Source organism: Bufo bufo, chromosome 2, assembly GCF_905171765.1.
Source record: "Bufo bufo chromosome 2, aBufBuf1.1, whole genome shotgun sequence".
In the NCBI taxonomy this organism is placed as follows: domain Eukaryota; kingdom Metazoa; phylum Chordata; class Amphibia; order Anura; family Bufonidae; genus Bufo; species Bufo bufo.
This window is the reverse complement of record NC_053390.1, coordinates 502145773-502164364: the sequence shown is the minus strand read 5'-3', so window position 1 is coordinate 502164364 and position 18592 is coordinate 502145773. Positions and strand designations below refer to the sequence as shown.

General features: G+C 42.8%; 1 protein-coding gene across 6 annotated transcripts in view; it reads right to left on the bottom strand.

The window, feature by feature from the left end:
• The window catches only part of PDE4C (phosphodiesterase 4C), a 1350958-nt gene that overhangs the window by 34994 nt on the left and 1297372 nt on the right, over nucleotides 1-18592 (bottom strand). For 5 of the 6 annotated variants that reach the window (XM_040417808.1, XM_040417812.1, XM_040417809.1 and 2 more), the window contains 6 exons: nucleotides 18239-18312; nucleotides 17861-17910; nucleotides 11625-11737; nucleotides 2303-2396; nucleotides 476-648; nucleotides 249-347 (listed from right to left, as the gene is read on the bottom strand). In XM_040417808.1, coding sequence (XP_040273742.1) covers nucleotides 249-347; nucleotides 476-648; nucleotides 2303-2396; nucleotides 11625-11737; nucleotides 17861-17910; nucleotides 18239-18312 — 603 coding nt within the window. Of the gene's footprint in view, nucleotides 1-248; nucleotides 348-475; nucleotides 649-2302; nucleotides 2397-2954; nucleotides 3466-11624; nucleotides 11738-17860; nucleotides 17911-18238; nucleotides 18313-18592 lie in introns of those variants that run through there. The other variant, XM_040417813.1, reaches the window with a different exon arrangement.

Below are 18592 nucleotides of genomic sequence, written 5' to 3'. Positions count from 1 at the left end.
TTATACCTGCTCACTGCTGTGATGTCAACAGCTAGAAGGTAAGCAATGAAGGGAAGGCTGTGCTTGCACGGAGTGTGCCTGCTCTCCAAACAGCTGACTGGTGGGGTGCTGCTGTCGGACCCCGACCATCTGACATTGATAATATAAAAATCCCAGAAAACCCCTATAAGAGGAATTGTAAAGCGGCTTACATGTGCAAGTGTTTTCTAAAAACTGATTCTAGTGAACCTCTATGTCGGCTGTCTTACCTGAAAGATGGAGTACATGATGACTGTTAAGGGTCGATTTCCAGAATATTCAGCTATCTTAAATATATCCAACCCCCACTTGTTGGTGTCTTCTACTTCCTGTAGTTCAAGAGACAATGCAAATGTGAGCATGTGAGGAAAAAATGATAAAGATCTGGTAAAACGTACCATGCATTGTCCATTACTGTGCTGGACATTATAGGATATGGTTAGTAATGGACTGTAACCTTTGCTAGAAGTACTTCTTGGTCGGTCTTCACCCCAAAACGTGGAATACTGCAGGTAGTGAAGCTTGAGCTGTGTGTCAGTTTCTTTACACCAATAATTTGGGACATGGGTATCTTCTTCTTGTCCTTCTCCTTGGTAGTTGGTGAGGGGATTTCAACTTCATGCTGCTTGTCTGATAAAACCAGGAAAAACACACCGTTTTATGCTCTTCCACCGCCACGTTACAGATCTACATGTTCTTAGCTGCTCTGCCTTAACAAGGACCTGTCACCTCTCCTACTTGCATTCCCTGTATAATAACAATTCTGGGGCATCCATTCTTATGACTTTATGATGTGACCATTTCCTTATTATTACTAGAAGTTATGAATGAATTACCAGCAGTTTGCAATGACGGTCCAGATGGGTGTCACCAGTTGGGGGGTGTCCCTACACAGTTTGACACTATCCAATCAGTGCTGCCAGTGTCCAACTGTGCAGGGACACACGCCCAATTGGTACCACACATCTGGTTGTAAAACAATTTTTGTAATGCTTTCTAAATGCTGTTAAGAGCAGCTCAGGCAAGATGGCCACCCCCATAATTATATTCAGGAAATAGAATAAATAAATCTGCAATCAGAAAAAAATACAGATTAGAACAAAGGATATGTGTCTGGTTGTAACTGTCAAATAACATTTTGGTGGCACATTTCCTTTTAAAATGCTGCTCAGAATGGAAGAACTGTCCATCTCTGCTTGCAGGTTATAGGCTCTGACAGCACTTCTCTTCTATAGAACCAGACCACAGAACATTGTATATCCCAGAGCTCCGCGTCATCTCCTCTGTCATATACTGTCCTCATATAGGGCAGCAGGCCAGATTGAAATACTCCTTCAAAGTGTCTGTCCAATCAGAAACATTACCACTGATCCACTGGACAGTTAAGTGGTAGTTTGATGAGGAGCTGAGCGCTGGGACCCCACCGATAGCTTGCATCCCCCTCCATATCATAGTTAGGGGTAGTTTAATAATAGGGTGGCAGTCAAGCATGCATAGTGCAGCTCCATACAGACTCTATGGGACTTGCATGGCATTTATGAAATATTTGTCTATGTGGGTCTTTAAAGGCCACCTGTCAGCAGATTTGTAGCTATGACACTGGCTGACCTGTTACATGTGCGCTTGGCAGCTGAAGGCATCTGTGTTGGTCCCATATGTGACTGCATTGCTGAGGAAAATGGTGTTTTAATGTATGCAAATGAGCATCTAGGAGCAACAGGGGCGTAGCCGTTACACCCAGAGACTCAGCTCTCTCTGAAACTACTGCGCTGTCTGCACTTTGACTGACAGGACCAGGCGTGATGTTTTTACTGCCTGGCCCTGTAAATCAAGGTGGAGAGGCAAGGAGCCTCTAGGTGTAACAGTAACGCCCCCATTGCTCCTAGAGGCTCATTTGCATATATTAAGACATCATCTTTCTCAGCAATATGGGCACATATGAACATGGGACCAACACAGATGCCTTCAGCTGCCAAGCGCACATCTAACAGGTCAGCCAGTTTCATAGCTACAAATCTGCTGACATAGACTTTAATACACATCATGGACCAGGATAGACCATCTATTGTGATGCCACTACCCCAGGAAGCAGAGATTGCCACTGATTAGAAATGATCCAATCCAACCAACAACACGGCATACTTTCATGGTGCCAATGGTCACCAGAAGTGGTTGTGGTCTCTGAATCACTACCGTTCAGCTCGCTGGGTGAAAGAACAGCGGTATATACCTGCCATACTGCCGAATAATCCCAGAAAACGCACATGTCGATCCAGCAGCTTACCTAAGAACGTATTGGATATATATTCAGACACTTGGTTTCCAGAGCGACTTGTTTCAGACAAATGTGTAAGTTCTCTATTCAACATCCTCTTAAACTAAAGGAAGACAGAAAGAAGAAGTTACAGTCCAGTATATTCACAGTAAGAGGTCTTTCAGGCCCCTCTCCCAGGCACACACCATCTTCTGTTACATGATGGGGGTTATCTGCTCCTAGGCCTTGTGCACACCGACAAATTGGTGCATTTCAGCTAAAAGCAGGAATGGAGAAGGACAGAAGTCTAGTAGTAGGTGGAGATGTCGCTGCGGGATGCAAATGGTGGATGCCACAATGGTGGGACACTTATACCTTGTAGATATGTCCTGAAGGAATCTACTGGCCCGATGGCACACAGGCAGGTGGCGGACCATGGCAGGTGGCAGGCAGGGCATTTCTTAGACTAAGACATTTGGCCTTTACCTCAATAGAATACAACTTGGTGACAATGAGGAGCAGCAGGACCTGCCACCCCATGTAGAATGCAGAAATGAAGGCGCACATGAGAGGCAGGACAGTCTGCCATACAAATCCATGCCAGCATGCCCACTGCAGGCTACACCAATGAGTTCATCCATCATTCCCACACCCCCTCCCCTTCCCCTCACACACAGCTCACCTTAGCCCACAGAGAGCAGCCCATTCTCCTCCACCCAGCACCCACACGAGTGCTAGGGAATCCCCCATGCACTGCGCCCGCAGCCACTAGACACCCCCCTGGGAGTCCAAGGAGGTGCCCGGGGAAGCCCGGGGGACATGCTGGGGTTCGGGAATCCCTGCACCGCTTCCCCAACAACAACACAGTGCACAACGAAAGAGAGCCAATCCGAGCACAAGAAACTAGCCAATCAGCGAGGAGGAGTCCAGACACACTAAGGAGGTGCGACCAATGGCAGGAGGAGAGAGCAGCCAATCACAAAGCCCGCTTAAAGGTGAAGGCGTGGCCAAAGCTGCTGCAGTGAAAGGACATAAGAGCCGGGGAATGGGGCGGGACTACTGCAGGCGATGCGTCAAATCGAAATACACTTGGTGATGTCGGGAAGTAGGCGTCCTCCAGTACGTGACACATGACGTGAGAACGCTCGCGAGAAAGCTGTTGTCCTCTACTAGGCTAGCGTATGGTGTCACGTGTCCTAGCGCACATGCACCGTAGCGCGGTACTCCTCCAGTGTGCACAGTGGAACTGGCGGGGCTTTAAGATAGTGTATTTGTGATGCAGTGTTCACACTTTGCGGCCAAAACTACAATTCCCAGAATGCTTGATTCACTTCTGCAGGAGTTATAAGAACCTCTGAGCATGTTTGCGTGCTGGGAGTTGTAGTTTCACAGCAGCTGGAGTGCCAAAGGTTGCTGATCCCTGCCATAGACTAGAGCCCTTCACTCCCCATAACTGACTGATCTTGAGGGGGATGTATTTACATGTGATCTCCTCTACTGTGTGGGCGGAGGGATCGCTGCTGAGAATCTCAGTGGTTGGGCAGCAGTCTATGATTTCTATGTTATCCAGTGAAGGAGCATTTACAGGGCAGTTCCTAAGAATGTGCCTTCCTCATAATTGTCCTATCATTGGTCTGTGAAAATGGGCCTTAAAGGGGTTGTGCAGTGGGTTAACATTGATGACCTATCCTCAGGTCACTGAAGGCAGGAAGTGACAACAATTCATGTGTATCCCATGTGCAGCACAAGAGTCCTCAATTGGGCCATGTTACAGGAAATAGGATGCAGACATATGTCACAACTATTTTAGAGCTGTCATTTGGCTGTAAAAATGCAGCTAAGTACACAGCTTGCATTGTGGTCTATGATGGCAAAAATCACTTGTGACCTGTGATCAGAAATCCAGCAGTGTTGCGCCATGACCCCATTGACAATCAGTAGGTGCAGTGTCGCACTGCAATGTTCCTATCCAAAGTATAGTTTAAGGGGTGTCCCATCAGAAGAACCCTGTCCATATGCTGGCTTTTTGAAAAGGGGTGGTTTTCATGAGACAACTCTTTAAAGAGCCTGTCGGCACAATCAACCCTTTTAAGACGGGGATATAGCCTGGTAGGGTTGATCAGCCTGAGTAAAACGATTTCCTTTTTCTTTAGGGCGAACTACTGAAATATATAACTTTTTATACTTATGCAAATTACCTATTTTGAACAACAAGGGTCTGGCCTTAACGATTGGAGCACCGCTAGCGCTTAAGCCCCTGTGCACTCCTCCCTCCCCCTTGATTGACGGGGCTAGAGCCCTAGCCTAGCTCTGTGTTCTTGTGCCAAGTCTGCTCACTACCTTGGTGCTTGTGGAGTGGATCTGATACTGTGAAAGCAGTCATGCGTGAGAACACAGGATATGTGAGATTTCTAGCCCTGTCAATCAAAGAGTGCACAGGGGTGTGGCGCTAGCAGTTCTCAAAGTGCTATGGCCAGGCCCATGGTGCTCAAAATAGGTACTTTATATAAATACACTGCTCAAAAAAATAAAGGGAACACAAAAATAACACATCCTAGATCTGAGTTAATTAAATATTCTTCTGAAATACTTTGTTCTTTACATAGTTGAATGTGCTGACAACAAAATCACACAAAAATAAAAAAATGGAAATCACATTTTTTAACCCATGGAGGTCTGGATTTGGAGTCACACTCAAAATTAAAGTGGAAAAACACACTACAGGCTGATCCAACTTTGATGTAATGTCCTTAAAACAAGTCAAAATGAGGCTCAGTAGTGTGTGTGGCCTCCACGTGCCTGTATGACCTCCCTACAACGCCTGTGCATGCTCCTGATGAGGTGGCGGACGGTCTCCTGAGGGATCTCCGGACGGTCTCCTGAGGAATCTCCTCCCAGACCTGGACTAAAGCATCTGCCAACTCCTGGACAGTCTGTGGTGCAACGTGACGTTGGTGGATAGAGCGAGACGTGATGTCCCAGATGTGCTCAATTGGATTCAGGTCTGGGGAACGGGCGGGCCAGTCCATAGCATCAATGCCTTCGTCTTGCAGGAACTGCTGACACACTCCAGCCACATGAGGTCTAGCATTGTCTTGCATTAGGAGGAACCCAGGGCCAACCGCACCAGCATATGGTCTCACAAGGGGTTTGAGGATCTCATCTCGGTACCCAATGGCATTCAGGCTACCTCTGGCGAGCACATGGAGGGCTGTGCGGCCCTCCAAAGAAATGCCACCCCACACCATTACTGACCCAATGCCAAACTGGTCATGCTGGAGGATGTTGCAGGCAGCAGAACGTTCTCCACGGCGTCTTCAGACTCTGTCACGTGCTCAGTGTGAACCTGCTTTCATCTGTGAAGAATTTAAAATTTGCCAATCTTGGTGTTCTCTGGCAAATGCCAAACGTCCTGCACGGTGTTGGGCTGTAAGCACAGCCCCCACCTGTGGACGTCGGGCCCTCATATCACCCTCATGGAGTCTGTTTCTGACCGTTTGAGCAGACACATGCACATTTGTGGCCTGCTGGAGGTCATTTTGCAGGGCTCTGGCAGTGCTCATCCTGTTCCTCCTTGCACAAAGGCGGAGGTAGCGGTCCTGCTGCTGGGTTGTTGCCCTCCTACGGCCTCCTCCACGTCTCCTGATGTACTGGCCTGTCTCCTGGTAGCGCCTCCATGCTCTGGACACTACGCTGACAGACACAGCCACAGCTCCCATTGATGTGCCATCCTGGATAAGCTGCACTACCTGAGCCACTTGTGTGGGTTGTAGACTCCGTCTCATGCTACCACTAGAGTGAAAGCACCGCCAGCATTTATAAGTCACCAAAACATCAGCCAGCAAGCATAGGAACTGAGAAGTGGTCTGTGGTCACCACCTGCAGAACCACTCCCTTATTGGGGGTGTCTTGCTAACAGCATGTGAAATTGATTGTCACTCAGTGTTGCTTCCTAAGTGGACAGTTTGATTTCACAGAAGTGTGATTGACTTGGAGTTACATTGTGTTGTTTAAGTGTTCCCTTTATTTTTTGGAGCAGTGTATATCACAGCAGCAATTTGCCCTACAGGAAAAAAAAGAAGTGAATCATCTGCATGATTAACCTTACCAGGCAATATGTCAAATGTGACCACAGCATTTTTGCAGTCCAGAAGCGGAAGTCGCGCGCTTCCGCTCTGGTAACAGTGTTCCCCAACTGAGACCGGGGAACCTGTTACATCGCTGAGATAGCCCGAAGCCTCAAGCAGGCTTCGGAGTCAATTTCAGGAATATACCAATACAGGCCACTACGTGGCAGCATTGAAGTGTTCAATTAAGGTTATATAGTCATCGTTAAACACAATGGGCAATCTAATGATTGGCAGTTATTGTCACCCAAGGTGACTTAAAAAAAAGTTTTTACAAATAAAAATAAATAAATAAAAACATAAGTTCAAATCACCTTCCTTAAAATAAAAATACTTAACCAATAAAAAAAATAAACATCATGGGCATCACGGTGTGCGAAAATGCCCATACAATTAAAATATAACAATATTAATGGCGTAACGGGGGGGGGGGGGGGGGGGGGGAAGGAAAGAAAAACAGACAATTTGCCATTATTTTGTCACTTCAACTACCCAATAGTTTTTTTTTATAAAAAGTGATCAAAAAGTCGCACACACTTCAAATTGGTATCGCTGAAAAGAACAGATCGTCCCGCAAAAAAATCAGCCCCGTTACACAACTACAAAAAAGTTATAGGAGTCAGAATATGATTATAATTATTTTTTTTTCCCCTCAAAGGTTTTAAATTTTTTTTCAGTATTAAAACGCAAGAAAAATTATACAAGTGTCGTATTGTTGTAACTGTACTGACCTGGAGAATTTACCGCAGAGTGTACAGTGTAAAAAATAAATAAATAAAAACCTTTATCAGAATTGTGTTTTCTCCCAATTCTACCCCATTTGGATTTTTTTTTCAGTTTCCTACTACATGGTATGCAGTTGTAAATGGTGCCATTAGAAAGTACAACTTGTCCTGAAAAAATAAGCCCTCATAAGGCTATGTGAATGGGAAAAAAAAAAAGGACTATGGGAATGCAGGGAGTGAAAAATGAAAACGCAAAAAAGGAAAGTCTCAGGGTCCTAAAGGGGTTAAACAAAGGCAAATTCAAATCATAGAATAAGGGCTCATGCACACGAACGTATCTTCTTCCCGTGTCCGTTATGGTTTTTTTTTGCGGACCGTATGCGGAACCATTGTTTTCAATGGGTCCGCAAAAAAAATGGAAGTTACTCAGTGTCTATGTCCTTTCCGCAAAAAAATAGAACATGTCCTATGATGGTCCGCATTACGGACAAGGATAGGACTGTTCTATTAGGGGCTAGCTGTTCTGCAAAATATGGAATGCACATGGACGTCATCTGTGTTTTGCGGACCGCAAAATACACACGGTCGCGTGCATGAGCCCTAAATATCAGATTTTTAATGATATAGCAGCACCAAAGGGATTTAGGTGCACTATGGAGATATTATTGCAGAGATTGGTGTTGGTCCAAGCTGGTGGTGTGAAATGCTGCAGATCTTCCGCAGAGGACAACTTGTTAGTAGCAGCTTTACTTCACATGTGATCCAATATGGATCAGAATAGAAAACTGCTGCAGGAACATTGCAAACAGCCACGCTACAATAACAACAGACTCATACACACATGGAGCATATTCCTTAGCTACTGCAAAGTGTGCACAAGCCCATGCTGTAGCACTGGCCATCGAGAGCATCCAACTGTTAAAGGGGTTCTCCATGAATTAAAAAAATGAAAATACTTAAATATTATTTTATAATAAATATATTCACAAATACCTTTAATTAGTTATAATGGCTCATTTTGTTTAGGGAGCAATCGTTAGAAGAAATAAAATGGTCGCTGTCTTATCAGCACACACAAAACCTGTCCTAATCACACAGGAGGACTAGTTAGTTCACCACAATGAGCCACAGTGCTGCCTCATCCTCCTCTCTGCTCGTCAGGAATCAAGATCCTGAATACAGGTGAATCTCTGTGGGAATGGAGATGATGAGGACACATGAGAGGAGGGTAAGGTGTGGCTAATGATCAGCAGCACTTGTATGCAGTCTCCATTACCACAGCAACACATTACCACAGTCTGTCCTATCCGTCCTCTCTGTACTTCATGTCTCCTCATGAACTAAATTCCCCAGAGATTCAGCTAAAGTTCTTATCATCTGTATTCAGGATCATAATCCCTGACGAGGAGGATGAGGCAGCTCTTTACCTCAGTATTGTAAGGTAACTTGTCCTCATGTGTGATCAGGACAGGTTTTGTGTGAACTGATGGGACAGTGGCCATTTTGTTTCCCCTGATGATTGCTCCCCAGACAAAACGAGCCATTTATAAGTAATGAAAGGTATTTGAGAATATATTTATAATAAAATAATATTTAAGTATTTTCATTTTCTTAATTCCCAGAGAAACCCTTTAAGGACCACCACCCCCAGGGTTTCCCTATGACAGTGCTTTATGATCAGCAGAAAGGAGCAGACCTTGGGGGTTAATTACAAACAGGTAAAATTGTGGCATGACCCTTTTTGTGACTTTTTATACTTCTGTGTGACAATATTTGTCACACAGGCATTTTTACGCCACGTTCGACACAAAAGAGTCTCAAGGGAGTGGCAGGGGGCCAGCCCGTGACTCTAGCACCAGCAAATTTACTCATTTTACACCAGGAAGAAAGCGACTAGGCCAGGAGTTAGGGTACATTCTTCAGCAGAATGTACCCTTGTGTTCATGTTCTCTCCCCACTGAAGTGAATGAGAATGATGGAGACTGCAAGCTGCTTTCATGTAGAGACCCTTTGGGGCTTGTTTACACTTTTAAATGTAAAAAGTGTTAAAGTCCCCTTTCCTTTTGGGCGGGGGCTGTGCAGAGGCTGGCGTAGGTCTTACTCCAGGCACACAGACTGCCACAAATGCGCCTCGTGCATTCGTGTGCAAGAGGCCTAAAGGGGCTTTCCAGGATTTTCATATTGCGGCCTGAAAACAGCGGCTGTGTGCACCCTGTATCACAGATGTGGAGCCATCCACTTGAATGGGTCCGCAATCCGGAAGGTCGATGAGGAACGGAGGCACGAAAGCACGACAGAGTGCTTCTGTGGGGTTTGTCTGTGCCTCCACCTCGCAAAAAATGAGTGCATGCACTACTTTTTTTGCGCTGCGGAATGGGTCCGCGTTCGCATGCGGCGGCCCTACGCTCAGTGCCCGTGCATTGCAGATCGCAATTTGCGGTCTGCAGCACGGGCCTGGCCAGCACACATTCGTGTGCATGAGGCCTAAAGGGGCTTTCCAGGATTTTCATATTGATGGACTATGCTCAGGATTGGTCATCAATATGAGATCGGCAGGAGTCTGACTTCTGGCACCCCCATTGATCAGTAACTTAAAAAAAAAAAACATGATGGACATTGTCGCTTGCAAAAACACCCATGCTATTAAAATCTAAAAATATTTATCTCATACAGCAAACAGCGACAAGTAAAAATGGTGATTCGCGATTTTTTGGTTGCTTCACCTCCCATAGAAAATTAAATAAAAAGTGATCAAAAAGTCATACACACTCCAAAATGGTATCAATGAATAGTACAGATAGCCCTGCAAAAAAATTAACCCTCACACAGCTCCATACACATAAAAGTAAAAAAAAGTTATGAGGGTCAGAATATGGCAATGGAAAGAAAAAAAATATTTTTTAGTTTAAAAAGTTTAGTAAAAAAGTTTTTTTGTTTTTTTTTAAGTATTCAAATCCAAAAAAGTATATATATACAGTACAGACCAAAAGTTTGGACACACCTTCTCATTCAAAGAGTTTTCTTTATTTTCATGACTATGAAAATTGTAGATTCACACTGAAGGTATCAAAACTATGAATTAACACATGTGGAATTATATACATAACAAACAAGTGTGAAACAACTGAAAATATGTCATATTCTAGGTTCTTCAAAGTAGCCACCTTTTGCTTTGATTACTGCTTTGCACACTCTTGGCATTCTCTTGATGAGCTTCAAGAGGTAGTCCCCTGAAATGGTTTTCACTTCACAGCTGTGCCCTGTCAGGTTTAATAAGTGGGATTTCTTGTCTTATAAATGGGGTTGGGACCATCAGTGGCATTGAGGAGAAGTCAGGTGGATACACAGCTGATAGTCCTACTGAATAGACTGTTAGAATTTGTATTATGGCAAGAAAAAAGCAGCTAAGTAAAGAAAAACGAGTGGCCATCATTACTTTAAGAAATGAAGGTCAGTCGGTCAGCCCAAAAATTGGGAAAACTTTGAAAGTAAGGGCTATTTGACCATGAAGGAGAGTGATGGGGTGCTGCGCCGGATGACCTGGCCTCCACAGTCACCGGACCTGAACCCAATCGAGATGGTTTGGGGTGAGCTTGACCGCAGAGTGAAGGCAAAAGGGCCAACAAGTGCTAAGCATCTCTGGGAACTCCTTCAAGACTGTTGGAAGACCATTTCAGGGGACTACCTCTTGAAGCTCATCAAGAGAATGCCAAGAGTGTGCAAAGCAGTAATCAAAGCAAAATGTGGCTACTTTGAAGAACCTAGAATATGACATATTTTCAGTTGTTTCACACTTGTTTGTTATGTATATAATTCCACATGTGTTAATTCCTAGTTTTGATGCCTTCATAGTCATGAAAATAAAGAAAACTCTTTGAATGAGAAGGTGTGTCCAAACTTTTGGTCTGTACTGTATGTATATATAAAATATATATTGTATCGTTGTAATCGTACTGAGAATGAAATTAACAGGTCAGTTTTACTGCATAGGAAACAATGTAAAAATAAAACCCATATAACTGGTGGAATTGTGTTTTTTTTTTTTTATAATTCCACCCCATTTGGAATTTTTTTCCTGCTTCCCACTACATTTTATGCAACCGTAAATTGTACCATTATAAAGCACAACTTGTCCCACAAAAAACAAACCCTCATAAGGCTATATGAATAGAAAAATAAAAAAGTTATGGCTTTAGGAAGGCTGGAAGTAAAAAATGAAAATAAAAAAAATGTATATGGAAAATCTCTTAGGGGTTAATTTAGGGTCAGGACAAGATAAGTAATGCAATGTGTTTACCAAGTTACTTAAAGTGTAACTTATTTCAAAAACTTTTTGACATTTCATAGTAACATGTCCAAAAGTCTTGATCAGTGGATTGCTAAAGGAAAGGTCAGAAGTACTCAGCGAAGTGCTGTCTGTCTTTGCTCTCGGATGACGGGCTCACATGCTTCCTCTCCTTGAGTACATACATAAGTCAGCAACTTTACTCTTAGTCTTACCTTGTTTGAGGCCATCTCACTGACTGAGTGTCTGGTCTGCAGCGTCTCCAGTTGGTCCAGACACCAATCCAACTCTTCCAGAGTTTCGATGGCCAGTTTCTGAACGGCATCCTCTATGGATGGAAGAAGAGTATGCATTTAGACTGAGTGTTATGTAGACTATGTTTCTTTTTAAAACCATGTCCAAGTTTCCAGCACTTATTGCTGACACCAGATGTAAGTGGGCCAGTGATATATGTTGAAGGGCACACGGCTCGCTTATCAAAATGCTGCAGTTTACCAATAGTCAAAAATGCCGATTTTATTTTTGCTCAGCTTTGAATCTCTGGCAACACCGGCATATAATGTTTACCCCATTTAAACACCATAGGAAGTTCAACCAGTTCCCAGCACATGCCAATCTCTTCTACATAACCCTCACATCCCGAGAGAAGATTGTACAGTCTCAGTTTATGTGCTGTATCCATATAGAGCTTGTCAGGCTGACGGCCAGAGGTCTGTAGAGCAGGATCGATCCACATGTAAATCATTCTATTCTGTGCAGACTGAAAAAAGCATGAAAAGCATCATTAAAAAAGAAAAAGAAAATTCTCCAGGGACAATGCCTGGATGGAAGGACTGGTGTGAGAATGCACTAGGTGTAAGTATTTGGTGGAGGGAGCAGCCATTGTAGTGTTTCCATAGTGATGCAGATGGAAGATCACCTCCTGGAGCCCCTTTTGTTTTCGTGTGACCAGCCTGCCGGACAGTGTTTTATACAACGTGGATCTGCATATGCTGAAGGGCCATGTGTGACTGCAGCAGATGCTAAATCCTGCTGGAAAGGAAAGCTACTACAAATGCATAGGATGGGTTCTCCTTTGTGTCATGTTGTCCACTGTCCGCTCCTGATTTTGGTGGAAGCAGTTTCCAATGTACAGATGATGAGTGAGCGAATAGATGGGAGGAGAAGGCAGAGGATGACAACAGAGACCAGGCCCAAATCACCATGACAACCAACCTGCAAACTCACTGCAGTCCACTTTAACCCCTGCACTGCCTACTGTGTCTGATTTATATTTCTAACAAAATAACAATTTCCATCATGTTCTGCCAGCAAAAGAGCATCCAGAGAAATGAGGAATGCAGTTGTCCTGTAGGCCATTTTCTATATCAGAAGTTCAACTCCAGGTTTGATGCTGCTTCTAAGCAGGGCTGTGGAGTCGATAAGTCAAAGTTCTGACTCCAACTTCTGCATTTTATCACACTCCGACTACAGCTACCTCATAAATGGCCAATACGGTAATTTAGTAATAAGACATTTACTGTAATAAAATGCTAACATCTGGCTTTTCTCACCGTCATATAAGTAATCAGGCCACTTAGAACTTAAACCATATTTACTGGAATACAATTTCTGAAATTTTCTAAATTCCTGTAAGTAAATCTATGTATTTAATAAATAGAAAACATTGTTATACACTAGCCTGGGGTTAGAGTCTGAATCTCTCGCCACATGTGCTGCAGGTTCTAACCCCAGGATAGGATTATGTGCCTAATGTATGACACGTGACCCCAGAAGTGGCTGCCGCATGGCATTGTGGCACAGCCCAGAAAACCTCTTTAATAATTTTAAGAAATATAGGAATTTGTGCTCAGAAAAAGCTAGAAAAGCTATATATATATGTGTGTCCTGGAAAAAATATTCTACAGTTTTCAAACCAGCACCTGGATCTGAATACTTTTGTAATGTTGTATAGCCACTGAGTTATTCAGTACATTGTATCTGTATAGCACCACCTGCTGTTTGTTCCTTTTCTTATTTCTTTGTCCGGCTCACTGAGAAGGCCGCACATGCTCAGTTTCATCTTTCGACTGCCTCCTGAGCTGTGATAGGGAGAGCATGGACACGCCCCCTTAGCTACAACAGAAAAGACACTCCTGAGCTGTGATAGGGAGAGCATGGACACGCCCCCTTAGCTACAACAGAAAAGACACTCCTGAGCTGTGATAGGGAGGGCATGGACACGCCCCCCTTAGCTGCAGCAGAAAAGACACTCCCCTTCAGCGTGATATAAATCTAGAAGATCAATGAATGGGGAGATCTTTGGATCCATGTGAGGTACAGGGCTAGTTCTAAATTTGTTAGAAAGAGTCTCATGTACTTTATGATGTCAGATTATTTTTAATTTTTTTTTTGGATTAAGCTCTAATTCTGTTTAGAAAAGAACTACATCAAATGATGACCTGGACCTATTCACTGGTTTGCGAGTGATCTGTAATATGCTGCTGGATTTTCAAAGAAACGCTATTGAAATTTCAGATAATGGTCTTTCTATGTTGACCGATGTTACAGGCATTTATCAGGAAAAAAAACAGTTTTTCCAGATAATAGGCTGGTCATACTGTATGTGGAGGTGAGAGCTTCAGTTACATGCCGCAATCATTTCTTCTTTATGAGGACGATTGAACAACACTGCAATCACTTGTTCCCATACACATTAATAGTTTCTAAGCAGCAGACTGCTGTTTGCACTGAAACAATGCTTTTTGGTGCCACCTAAAAGACATGATCACCAGATAAATGAGCGATTGCTTGTTCATCGGGTGATCACAGACACCTGTACACATGGCAGTTATTGGGAACAAGTGTTTCATGAAATGGTCATCCCTGATAATTGACCCAATCAGCAGTCCATGTAAAAAGACTATTATGTTTAACAGTTTCGCTACCAGCACTGTATATGCACGGCGCTAGAGCGATAGGCAAACATGGCACCCGCTCGCATGTGCAGAGGGTTAGCAGGTCTTTCCTGTTTCAAACAGCAGAGACCTGTGGCTAATTACCGCAACCGGCAATAATGCTGATAGTGGTAATTAAAGGCTTTAGATGTTGTGATCAAGTGAGATCACAGCATCTAAATGCACAAAAATCCAGAAGCTCGAGCTTCCGGGAGCGTTACCGGCGTCCCTTGTGGCCAATGGGGATGCCGGTAATTGATTTAATTGGGCTCAGCCTCGATGAAGAGGCTGAGAACATTTAAAGTGCAATTCTTATTTTGGCCACCAGTTGGCAGGCCAACATAAGAAATTAGCAATTCTCAATAATAAGTGCAGTTTAAAAATACACGATTTGTCAAAATTCAAAAATAGATTTTGTAGGCTCATATATGAGCTTCAAAATCATCTTAAAAAATGTAAAAAATACTTAAAAAATATATAAAAAAGTTTAAATCACCCACCTTTCCGTATAATAAAAATATGAATACCTAAATAACAAAAAATATAAACATCATAGGTATCACTGCAACCAAAAACGCCCGTACTATTAAAATGTAAAAATATTTTTCCAATACGGCGAATGGCGTAACAGAAAAAAGGGTCAAAATAGCCAATTTGCCATTTTTTCATTGCTTCTATTACCCCAAAAAATGTAATAAAATATGATCAAAAAGTCACATACACTTCAAAATGGTATCAATAAAATCTACAGATTGTTCCGCACAAAATGAGCCCAGACCCAGCTCAGTATAACTTGACCTTAGTATATAACTATAAAAAAAGTTATGGGGGTCAGAATATGGTGATGTAAAAAATATATATTTTTCTTTCCAAAGTTTAAATTAATTTTTACACTATTTAGACATAAAAAACCTATACATATGGGGTATACTTGTAATCGTACTGACCCAGAGAATGAAGGGCATGGGTCAGTTTTGCTGCAAATGGAACGCTGTGCGAACAAAATCCTTAAAACGGTGGAGGAATTTATTTTCCAATTCCACCCCATTTGAAACTTTTTTACTGCTTCCCACTACATTGTATGCCATAATTAATGGTGGCATTAGACAGTACAACTTGTCCAGCAAAAAATAAGCCCTCATACAGTTATGTGAATGGAAAAATAAAAAAGTTATGGCTCAAGTAAGATGGGGAAGAAAAATGAAAAAAACCCGGTATCCTAAGGGTTAACAGAATATATTTTGCTGAGATTTAACATTTTGGCAGTTGAAGCATAAGGCTCTTTTCAGACTGTGGCTTTTGTGTCTGTTCACCGTATGGGCCGGAAAAGCTGGGTCGCATCCATTCGCTGAAAATACCCTTCTGACAGATTCTAATACTGGCAAAATATTGGAGAACTGTCTATAGAGTGTAACAATCCATTAGTGTAGGTCCACCAAGCCTATAAAGGTGATGCTCTGTTTGAGGTATTCTGTAGACTGCTGAGAGGTTGGGTCCTTACAACAGCAACTCCATGAAAGAATGAAGGTTATTGGTACTAACTGGACTGTGTGGAAAGGCCTAGATGATACTGCATTTCAGACTGAGAAAAGTGTCATAAAGATAGTACCACTAAAATGAACCCCACACATGGCATTATTTGTTGTAATGCAAGTTTCCAGGACCGCGGCAGATTATCCAGCTTCATCAAAGGCCACCCCAATCATTAATCTACAGGAAATAGATAGGTTAAATAAGTTACATTTTTCCATTTTTGCAGGAAGTGAAAGGTTTGTGGGGCCTCTTGGGAGTGAAACAGTCCTCTGGATACACGTCGTCTGGTATTTTGTAAGGAATGCCTGACGTCAATTGTTTCCTCTGTGTAAAATGGGGTCACTTCTCTTGGCGGAACCAGGCAATATAGTCTAAATGATTATTTAGCACATCCTGTGCCAACTGGAACAAAAAATCTGATCACCGGATTGGTCACTGATCATCAGTACAAATTACCACTAAAACCATATTAACAGTCCCTCAGTTATCCAGACTTCTGGATTGCCTTCTACTGTGATTGCTGTTGTTTCTTTTATGGGTCATCCAATACATCATACAAGAGATGAATTATTGCACTTCTGCATCAGTCTCTATTAGGGGACCCTCGTTACATATTCCGTTAAAAAGCAGGACAAAATAGCACAGCCTGCCAGGCCATTCTGGACAGAAATCCAATTGACTCCATTATAGTCAGTGGAGTCCACTAGGCGGTCTTTGTTTCCATCATATGACAGACCCTGCATTGCATTTTTCCGTTCCCTGTTCCTAGACCAGAACACGTGCCACCTGTCCTTTAAAGCTTTGTCAGTCGGTAAAACAGGGGACTTTTGCCCAGCGCTTACAGACTGATGCGTCTGTGCTTTGTTCTGAAGCTGGAGGAGCTGGTGAAGGTCATTGGGATCGGAAATATCATCATTTTACTCTCCACAGTGAATACTTGTTTAGTCCACTGCTTCTGCCAACTTAATACTCCTTAGATAGGAATAGAAACATAAGCTGATAGCAACTTTTACTATGCTATGAACTATAGAGGTTATCCCATGAAAAGTATTCCTATACAATGAGCAGGGCATTTCAAATAAAGTGTTATTGCAACATGCATACAGGTACACTGCATTTTCCTCTCTGGTAGCGCCCCCTGCTGTCTATCTTCTGCTCCACCATCTCCTGCATTCAGAGGAGGACTTACATGCTCCTTAGCTTCCCTGCTCTCAGTGTCTGTGTGGTGATCTTATAGTGAAGCCGCTCAGACACCTTTGATTCATTCCATCCCTACTTTTACATTCATAGAAATATATAGCTAGATCTGTAAACAGCAGAGAAGGAAATTGGAGGGGCATTACATACCATGTGTATCTCTGGAGCTATATATGAGGGACTATTTTCTATGCAGGAGTGGAAGGGGTTGCATCATGGAAGATGTAGATGCTTGATGAGCTGCTGCCCACCCACCGAAAGGGAAAAAAGTCAGCCAGATAAGCAAATAAAAAAAAAGTTTAAGTTTGTGGGAGAAGTTCTTTAAATGTCACTTAAGTTATATAGTGGCATAAAGGAAACGGCCAATATTGTACAAATCTTAGTAGCTTTTGCTGCAGCTAATCAATGGCCGCAGCGGGTTTTGTGTTCAACAACGGTACCCTAACTGTAAAAGCTTAATGACTGATAGCCTTCTGTGTATGTGTACATATAGCGGATAAAAGTGGCAGTGTGGTCATTATGGATACTCCCAAGTATAAATCACTGTGACCCAGAAGTGACATGCTGCTTGGGCACATGTCACCACTGTGGCAGTCATTGGCTGCAGCTGCGCTGGTGACCCTATCCATCCCCGGCCAGAAGTGAATTGGCCAGGGACTGGTAGATCACTGAACGGAGCCAGAGTGCTGTAATGGAGCAGGGGAAGCAGGTGAGTATGACTTTTTTTTTTACATCGTATTAGTTAAAAAGTCCCATAATTCTGGAAAACCCCTTTAACTCCTTACCAGATAGGTTTGGTTTACACACTGTTGGTGGATTATTGCCAGATGATCTCCTGGAATAAAACAGGTAAAAACAACTATGAAACAGGCCTCATTTATAAAAACTATGAGGAAATCTGAAATGACAGGTGAAAGGTGCTGGTCAAGTAAAATATTATAAGGTATGTGTGTTCCTTGTATTCTATCCAAAACGTAGTATATTACATTACTACTACTCAATGCAACTGGATTCAGTCTACAAGAATGTTTAATCACAACACAAGTACTTCCACAAGTACCTGTAGTGTCATATCCAAATACTGTGGACTGTATTGTTCAGCTAAATCTTCTCTATGTGGTAGCAGTTATGTGAAATAAGAAAAACAAATATTAATCTCTCACTTGTTAGTCACTCTGTCCTGAAGGTGAGTTAGCATGGCAAAGTTGCTCCGCACAGTTCGAAGGCTGGCCAGAACCTAAAACAGATCCAAAAATATAGTATCACCAAGACAACTACTAACTAACAGAAGAGTAAGCCGAAAGCGGTGCCTTCACTCTGAGGAGCTCTAAATAAGGCAAAATATTTATAGTTATATATAGTTTTCAATTGGAATCATTTAATAAAATGTCCCTATGTCCAGATATTGCCGTTATATATGGTTATTGTTCTTTTGATTCCCTCTGAGAATAGTCACCTGTTGTGCCCGATGCTGGTGATCACACATGCCCAGTAGCTCAGTCCCAATGCTTGTATCC